Source organism: Prunus mume, linkage group LG3 (genome assembly GCF_029339155.1).
Source record: "Prunus mume cultivar Tortuosa linkage group LG3, ASM2933915v1, whole genome shotgun sequence".
Taxonomy (NCBI): Eukaryota; Viridiplantae; Streptophyta; class Magnoliopsida; order Rosales; family Rosaceae; genus Prunus; species Prunus mume.
Genome location: NC_142700.1, coordinates 17,364,688 through 17,374,561, shown reverse-complemented (window position 1 = coordinate 17,374,561; position 9,874 = coordinate 17,364,688). Strand labels below are relative to the sequence as shown.

Below are 9,874 nucleotides of genomic sequence, written 5' to 3'. Positions count from 1 at the left end.
AAGAGGAGGAGAGGAGAGCACTTAAATTTCAAGAAGAACACAAACACAGGTCACAAAAGAACCTGGCTCTGATACCAAGTCAAATAAAGTAGGGGAAAAAATTCAGATATTCTCATATTATTATTCTTCTCCAATATGGAGGTATTTATACAAGTACAAAGATGTGTGTAACCCTAAATAAAATAGGAAATATATCTAAATTTCAATAGAAAATAAATATAAATTATAATATGAAATAAATCTCAATTATAATATGACTAGATAAATGATAAGTAACTAAAATCCTAACGAAGTAAGGACTCGCCAACACCTTTTTATATAAACATTGCATATGGAACCGCGAATGACATACCTATTCGTACATTCTCAACAGCTCCCTTGCCTTTCCTTTGTTAATTCAATATTTGTCTAGCTTGCGAATCCTTATCTTGATAGGAGATTACCTGCTATTCCTAACAAAGGCGACAAGTATCGTGACTATTGGGATAACATATTCATATGCCTCTATCAATATATTCCATTACACCTGACAAAGTTCTTACTACATGCAGTAGTACAGTAGGAAGTGTATTAAAACACGAGTTTCAGCTGTCCTAGTTGAGCTAGGAGTTTTAAGCGTTAAGTTTTTTCCTTCGGAAAGTCATTCCAAGCAAGAAAGCCAATCATGGAGGAAAGCAAGTCAGTCAAACGGTAGCAAGCGAGTTCCCTCCCATCGGTTCTAGTTTGCTTTCCTGTCTCTCGTGCAAGGCTAGTTGCACATAGCGCTTCATGCTCGGGCTCCTGTCTGTGATATAATGGTTTCATGCTCTTCCCTCGCTTTGCCTTATCCAATTGGGGATTTCTTATAATTTATATATGTCTTTTGATGTGGGTTTGAAAAAATGTTTAGACTGAAATGTTCGTTCTTTGAAGGAAAAAGTAATTGAGGATGGAATATGTAACATTTCAAACGTTTTTAATAAAGCGAGGTAGTCTGCAGGTGGCGAGGCAGTCTACAATTTAAGGGTGTATATACTATTTCCTTTTGTCGTTGCATCAATCTTTCTTAGTGCACCCTTAGGTGAGTAGAGAGAGAATGCTTGGTAGCATGACAATCGGAGTTCAGTAGGCAGGCTATTAGCACGCATGCCAAGAATAACTATCTAAGGGTTGAAAGCTTGAGTAGTAAACCAGATCAGCTAGTTGAAGTTAGAAAGTTCAGAAGTAGATACGCTCTCCTAGCTACACATTCATCGTCTATAATAATATGCAACACTATCTTTTCTTGATGATGGTGAGTGAAAAAGATGAATCTTTATACCCCTATTTTTACGTGCAAAAAAAAAAAAAACATATTTTTGTTTGGTATGAGCCCATTTTCGGTTGAGAGCCTAATTGCCTCAACTCGATATTCCAATTTAGAGGACCTGCCTCATCTTAGAAGCCTTTTTGCCTTTCACTTTTCGCTAGTATTGTGAAAGAAGAAACTCTTAGAGTAAATGCCTTTTTAGAAATTGAATCAACTCCTGGTGATGAAGAAGAAGAATGAGTTGTGAGGAAGGGAATGATTGCAGTAGTCCTACACCCACGGACTGAAGGAATAGAATTCGCTCTTTGAAGGACATTAATCAATAGGAGAAGATAGCCACGCACAGAAGTAGTTGCAATTGCTATTTCATTCCATCTGCTATGATCGTTAACGCTCTTATTCCAATAGGAGTGATTTTTACCTTAGCACTGTGAAAGTTTCCGATCCTTGAGTAGCCTTAGTCATAATCCGCAATTAGGGAGTGAAGTGAACCATGGATAATGTGATAAGTTGCGAAAGAATTGATTTAGAACGTATCCTTTGTTTTAACCATATTCGTTGCGCTCCTCCTTTCTTCCTAGATGCTTTGAATTTCCCTATATCGTCATATTCAACAATTTTGCTTTCCAACTGGAGAGTCTTCCTTGCATTTTCTATAATAAATCTACATAAGTTCTTTGAGAAACCCTTTCATGAATTAGTGGCAAGACAAGATACTTCCCTAAGTTCTTTGTGACAGGAATCCCTACAATTAACTTAAGGCCATCTCCAGACTCATCTCTAGCCATAGGCTAAACAAAATTTTGCCAAAATTGGAGGCCACATTTGGTCTTTTAGCCTCCAACTGGGTCACATGTAGCTAGCTTTGGCCTAGGCCAAATTTTTTGTGGGCCCCATGCAATTTAAATGTTTTCAAGTCATGTTGTTTAAGATAAAAAGTATTGGTGATGACCGTTGCAGGCCAGACCATTGAAAACCAATTTTTTATTTATTTATTTTTAATTTTTATAAATGTGGTCACCTTTTTAAATGTCAATTCATGTAATCAAGAAAAAATTATTGGTCATGACCGTTGGAGGTCAGACCATTGAAACCCATCCGTTTTTATTTTATTTTTAAATTTACATGTGGTCACCTTTTTAAATGTTTTCAAGTGTTGTGTAAAACAAAATTATAATTAAATTAAACAATATATAGTTGTAGAATATATGAGTATTGCATCATAGTTTTTCTCAAAATAATAAAATATGAAGGACCCTAAAATATAGCATTGCATGGCTGGAGATGGATAAATTTAGCCATGCACTATTCTTTAAAAATTTAATATTTTGGAGGACTAAATTTTTAGCCATGGACTATATGTAGCTCTATGACTGGAGAAGGCCTAACACATCTCGAGAGGTGTTTAGAGACAAAAATACATGGGAATCTTTGGGCATCTCACCTTGTAAGCCTCATACATTTCTGTTTAAAGAGTTTGGTCTGTTTGGAAACTTTCTTGTTTTATTTTACTAAAGATAGACAAGAAAATGGATAAAAATATGAGAAAAGAGATTGTAGAAGTTAGGGAACATAACATAAATCACTTTGGTTTGTAATATAAAAACCTGCTTTTAAAAGACAATTTCAAACAAATTTTAGTTTCAGCTTTATTTATGCCCTTTCCTCTCTCTCCTAAAGCTAGACTGAGATAATAGACTGATGAAGTAAACAAAATTACAATCTTCTTTATTTAGTTTCAGCTCATTGTGAAGGCAATTGAAACTAAAAGCAATTGCGATCTTCTTCGCTAATTGGGTGTTCTATGCTATATGTCCTTTTTGTTTTTAAGTACTTACACTTCCTTTTATTTTTTAAGTACTTTGCAATTGCAATATACTTTTCCACACTAGCACAAAGGAATTTTAGGGTAAACAGTTGTTATATTGTGCCATGTAGTTGAGCCAACTAATTTTGCCAATTGGGCACTGCATGCTTGGAAAAAACTTGAGGATAAAAGTAAAGAAAAGAGGCCTACGTATGTTCTTTCTCTTGTCTTTGTTTGTGTAGTCCAATATTGGCAACGGCCCAAGTTGACTTTACAAGTCCATGTTCTAAATTAATTTCTGTTATAAAGTTAAAAGTCCTAACCTACATTAGTGTCATAGATTTCACTAAAAATTAGGATTATTTGTTTTATTAGTCCCTGAACTTATATCCAATTTGTATTTGAGTCCCTCAATATCCAAATTTGTTCCTGTGGTCCTTCAACTTCAGTTTCGTTAGGACAAATAGTCATGCCGTTAATTTTGTTAACTTTTCTGTTAAAAGCAGAGTCAAAATGGTAGTTTTATATTTTTAAATTTTAAATTGATTAAAAATGAATAAAATATTCTTAAATTAAATTTTTAAAAAAAAATTCAAGTTTTTAAAAATAAGAACTAATTTTTAATTTTTAGTTTGACTGAAGAGGAATAAGATTTTTAAATTTTTAGTTTCTAATTTTTAATTTTAGTTTTTGGGTGAAAGGAATATTGAGAAATTAAAAATTAAAAATAATACAAAATACTATTTTACCCCTACATTTAACAAAAAAAGTTAACAAAATTGATGGTAGGACCATTTGTCCTAACAAAATTAAAGTTGAAGGACCACGAAAACGATTTTGGAAATTAAGGGACTCAAATGCAAATCGGGTATAAGTTCAGGGACTAATAAAATGAATAACCGCTAAAAATTATTATGAAAAAAATGTCTCTGGAAAAAAAAAAACTATATGGTACCTGATTAAAAAATAGGAGTTTCACTAAAACACCAAAATGGAGGTTGAAATTATAAAAAAAACCCAACACCCAAAACACTTTATAAACACACCCAAAACCCATCATTAAACACACTCAAAACCCATCGTTAAACACACTCAAAACCCATTTATAAACACACCCAAAAAGTTGACTTTGGGGTTAATTTTGAGTGTGTTTCTATGTTTAAATAGTGCTTGAGTTTTTTTATAAATACATGTCTAGAATTGAGTTTATTTATAAATTTGTATAAAAAATATTCCTCTAGTACAAAATAAACTAAAAAAATCTATATGGTGCAACCTGATAAAAGAATTTTCCAAACATGGGCACAAGCCTAGAACCTTGTACTTGGTCGGTCAGGTCCCGAAGTAGGTGGCACGACGTGGTAAAGCTAAACTTCACCCTGTTTTCCCAAAACTCACAAAAGACAGAGCCAGACAGATAGAAACCGATCTCCATGGCAGCTTCGAAGGTCCAAGCTTTCTGGAACCACCCAGCAGGCCCTAAAACCAGTTCGTTATCTTCATTTTTCATTTTATGTTTTCCTTAAACATTCTATAATTGTTCTTATACGGTTTTGAGAATTTTGAACTTTATTATACTGTATTAGATTCGATCCCTCTAAAGATTGAATTTTGGCATCTGGGTTTTGGCTAATCCCTGCAGACAATCAGGTTTTGACAATGGAATAAGCAATTTTTTTATTTTCTATTGATTAAAATATGCAGAGATGATCAATTTTGATGCACTTCATTTTGGTTACAGAACCAGCCAGGAATTTAGGTGGCAACATTAGAAAATGTAGAAAATTTTAATCTAAAATTTCTATTCAATTGCAATTACACACAAAATCTTCATTGCATGATGAATTCATCCATTGATTTTCCATTTAATTGTGCAATCATTCTTTAATCATGTTTACTGTAGAAAACGCCACCTCTATACTGACAGGCGTAACTGTCAGGATTGGTGTTAATTTGATGAGTAAGAAAAATAGTGGATCTAACTTGTTGGCCTAATGCCTAAAACATTTTTGTACAAGATAAATAATTTCTTCCATCTCATCTCAAGAACTCTAGTCTCAGCTCTAAACCAACAATACAATGTGTCTGAACCATGATAATTAGGTGTTTAGGTGGGGCTATTGAGTTGCTTTGTGTCGTGCCGGAACCTGCCATGTTATTTTAGTGACTCGTAGATTAAGAGTGTTTTCATGATGATGCAGTTCACTTTTGGGCTCCAACTTTTAAATGGGGCATTAGCATAGCAAATATTGCTGATTTCTCAAAGCCACCTGAAAATATCTCTTATCCTCAGCAAATAGGTATGCACCTTTTGGGAAAACAGGTTTTCAGCTGTCTATGTGATCTATGTTTAGAATTATGGTATATATCATACCTGAAATATTGTTTTGCAGCTGTTACGTGCACTGGGCTTATTTGGTCTCGTTACAGTATGGTGATTACTCCGGTATGTTTGTTTTCTAGCTCTGAAAGATGTTAGAGTCCAACACTTATTGCTTTTGTAAGTTTTCATTGTTTTAGATTTTTTTTTATTAAAAAAACAAACTGACTATAAAGTAGTTCCAACAAACTTATAATAGTTACATCATAAAGCTGTAAAACCTGCTACACGACCACTAACATCACAAAATTATCATCTTTGTGCATTGTAAGGCCATGATGAAGAAAAAGAGGATTTAATCTTGTCCAAATAGCTAGTTACCTATAAGTGCACTTTCTTCTCTCTGGAGGAGAATCTGTTAGACCCTTCCAATCTGCATTGTGTATTCTAGCCGCTTCATTTACTGCATGAAGTATTTGCTCCTCAGTTTTAGATTTACTTGCACATATATTCTTTCAATTTTCTCCTTCAGTATTTTGCATATGTGAACAATCCAGAAAAGTTAAGCACATTGTCTTAAAGCTCTGTATTGGCAAGTCCACCAGCCAATTCGAGTCTATTTCCAACTTCTAGCAGCTACTCATCAACCAGTCTTTGATGGACACTGCACCTAGGAAACAGGTGCCCTTGATTTTCCATCATATTATGATGGAAGACACATAGCAGCTGCTCATTGAGCAAGTCTCTCTTTTTATATAGCCTGTTTTTTATTGCGTTGGATTTTAGGAAGAGGATTTCTGGGAATTGTTTTTTATTGGGCTCATATATACTACCTTAACACTTATTCTGCACACTTCATTTTTAATTGATGGTGTCTGGACCTTTCTGTGCATTTCTTTTGCCTTCTAACAGTGCTGCTTGGCTGGTTAATTTTTTCAACATACTTTATTGAAGCTGGTTGAATTACATAATGACTGACCTATATAATTACACAAGAAGTAGTGCTTTTGTCTGGTTGATTGGCTGTATATAACTATTTCAGTTCTATATGATTTGCCACATGGTGGCCTTCGTAATTGCATCAGATAAATGTTTGTGCTACTTAAGAAAATTATTCTTTGATACTTCCGAAAAACTTACTTGCAGCTTATTGCGAAGCTCTCATGAGATTATTCTGAAATTGCAGAAAAACTGGAATCTTTTTAGTGTTAATGTTGCAATGGCTGGGACAGGCTTGACTCAATTGTCACGCAAAATAACGTAAGTTGGAATCCAGTATATACTCATATGTTCAATATACGATTTGGGAATTAAGTGTTCATCTTTGGTGCAAAGTAGCAATTTATTGTTTTGGATGGATAAAGATGGTTTTGTTGAAAAGTATCAAAACATGCGCACAAGTTTATTGACAGGTTAAGTTTGACTTTTTTTTTTCCCTTTCGTGCTTTTAATCACCTTCCAGGCATGACTACTTTTCCGACACAGATGCAGCTGTACAAAAAGAATGATCACAAACCTTTCCGTATGTACATTGAGCTCGTGATGCTAGCTTCTCTGTCTCTTGATTAATTTTCCCCGAGAACTGCAATGTGAAGTACACTAAGAAATCAGGCGTTTTTGTTGTTGTTGTTGTACTTTTGGTCTTATTAGCTTGTAATTTAAGTTTTTGAGTGTTTTCAATTGACTACTCGTGCACGTTGCTTTGTGCTTAAATTGAGAAAACCCCACATTCTTTTATCTTTGGAGCAACTTGAGAGACACTCCTGAGCTTGAACTTTTGGTGGATTTGCCATTGGATACAAGAATGTTGATTGGAGAATTGACTCAAGGTCCATAAGTTTGGGGATCTCTAAGATCACTTTTCCTGTACATTGCTGTTTTTCTTTATAAGAATTGATTTACAATAATGAGTATGGTGTTTTTGTTTTACTAAAGTCATCATGTTCATGTGGATTTCCAGTCTTGGTTGAATGTAGATATATAGGCATTCATAACACCAGGGAAAGGAACAACTGGGGGGTGTATTCAATTGTGATTTTAATAGATTGTTTTGAAGCTTAAAAGTATAGTGGTATCAATTAGGATTTTTAAGTAATCAATAAAAATCTGGTGGTATTCAATTAGGGATTTTTAAATAATCAATACAAGTCCGATTATATTCAATTATGACTTTTAAAAGATAAGAAAAAATACCGTGGTATTTAAAAACTTACTAATTTTGAGGTATTTCATTAAATGTATTGTGTAAGACTTTTGAGTATGTGATTTAAATACCAAATCACATAACAAATCTCATCAATTCTCATATATGCTCTCATACTTTTTTTTCCCCATTATTTTTGTATGCTTTCGACTGTACATAAAAAAGCACTTTTCATAAGAGAGATGATAAAGAATAAGAAAGACGATATTGCCTCTTATGGAGCTAATGTGCATTTTCCAATAGCTCTTCTTTCCTTGTAGACAAGCTTATTTGGAGCAAAATTATATTTTCAATACTTTTTTTTTTTTTTTAGAATCTCCTGCGCATTGTAGACATTTCCTCGCAAGGAGTTGCAGCCCTCCACAACTCTGTCGGTGTGCCCACAAGTTGCTTGATCTAAAGCCTCAAAGAGGCTTTTTATTTTATTTTTATGCGTAGCTGCTGCGCATACAGCGCACATCGCTAAATATTTTTTTTTTTCTAATTTCCTGTCCCAAAACATTTGGGACCATGACAAAACAAAAAAAGAAAAAAGAAGCCTTACCCACAATCTAGAAGAAACGTTGATATGGTGCAAGGTGTTTTTTTCACTCCACAATTTTGGTCCAAGCTTTGACAAAAACTAGGAGTAGTGATGGGGTTGGGCTAGGAGTTTTCAGTATGTTTCTTTATTTGTATTTCTGGTGTTGTCTATTTTGCAATAGGTGTTGGTGATTTTGGATGTAGCTTCTAGCATTTGCTTATGCTTTTGTATTTCTATTGTTGGTTTCTCAGTTGTGTTATGTTTCTTTAACGTATTCATTCTGGCTATGTGTGAGTTACCTTGTTGATGTCGGTGTACTCTTTCTGGCTAACCTTTGATGGTTAATGTGCCTCCATTTTTGTATTAACCCTAAAAATTGGGTATATTCCTTCAGGTTATGTATTTAAGTGAATGATGATGGGTGATAGAGTTCAAGCTTGTATAGAAATATAAGTAAAATCATGTAATTGCAATCTATTAAAATCCTAAGTAAATTAAAATCATAAGTGAAATCATGTAATTGCAATCTATTAAAATCATAAGTGAAATCATATAATTACAAATCCGGCTGAAATTCATTACATTAAAATCATGTAATTACAATCTATTAAAATCTCAATTGAATACATCCCTAAGATAAATGAATTTATGTTGTGTTTTATCCAATTATATGTATAAGATAAATATGATTTCTCTGCTGGCTTTCACATTGCTTGACCTTTTTTTTTGGTCGGTCTGAAAGCTTGACTTTTCATTTGAGCTTTGCAATGGCTATTTTGTATCACACTATCAATGCTTTTATTATTAAACCTGATGTGAAGCCATATATTCTTGGATTTGTGACAAGGTAAATCAATGGCAAGATAAATAGAAAATTTTCTTTCCCATTTTCTTTCCTTTTAAACTTCTAACAAATTAATCAAACTTATCTACAAAATTCCTCTGTTATCTACAAAATTTATTGTGGAGAACATGGCAAGGGGCACTTTCCCAATAGCTTAGGAGATATACAAATTACAACAAAGGTAGAACTTAGTATAAGATATAAGTAAAACCATAACGATAATATAGACGAAATATTGATGATATTATCGTTTTTTCAGGTCATATTTTAAAATATGGACACATATCGTATAAATATCGATAATATCGAAAAATATCGACATTGATAATTTCTCTCACACTTCAGCAACATTTGGTCAAAATATCACTATAATATCGATAATATCAAGATGACGAAGACAATAAAAAATTTGAAGAGTTATTTACACTAACATCCCTTGAGGTTTCTTGTATTTTCAAAAAACCCCCTCAAGTCTCAAAAATTTCACGAACATCCTCTAAGGTTTCAGTTTGTTTTCACAAATGGTCATGCTAGAAAGACCAATTTTAGATACTTAACTTGTATACCATCTCTCTAATAGAGTGGAGCCCACCAATACAATGGATCCCGCTCTATTAGAGAGATGGTACACAAGTTGGTATCTAAAGTTGGCCCTTTTCGTTGATTGTTTGCCAAAAATTGATGATTTTATTGATAAAAAAGGTTTTAAGGTTTTAGACATAAATTTTTTTCACTTTTGGAAAAAAACAAAGCTTTTTTGAAAAAGACAAAAAAATCACTCAACTTTCAAATCAAAGATATCTGCAAATGTATTAGATTCCTTAGAAATCTAAAAATAAATAAGGATATTTTTGTCATTTTCTTCTTTTAAAATTTTTTTCTCTCATTT

The 9,874-nt window shown here is 33.3% G+C and overlaps 1 protein-coding gene across 2 annotated transcripts; it reads left to right on the top strand.

Moving 5' to 3' along the window:
- The first annotated feature begins 4,379 nt into the window (after positions 1-4,379).
- Positions 4,380-7,349, top strand: LOC103326549 (mitochondrial pyruvate carrier 4-like). 2 transcript variants are annotated; one of them, XM_008228786.3, is made up of 5 exons: positions 4,386-4,583; positions 5,297-5,395; positions 5,489-5,541; positions 6,602-6,675; positions 6,878-7,349. In XM_008228786.3, exons 1-5 carry the CDS (start codon positions 4,529-4,531, stop codon positions 6,921-6,923), a joined length of 327 nt encoding a protein of 108 aa, XP_008227008.1. In that variant the 5' UTR covers positions 4,386-4,528; the 3' UTR covers positions 6,924-7,349. The 2 variants fall into 2 exon arrangements, with proteins under 2 accessions (XP_088905071.1, XP_008227008.1); XM_089048945.1 differs by having other exon boundaries at positions 4,380-4,583; positions 5,297-5,541.
- Positions 7,350-9,874: the final 2,525 nt, after the last annotated feature.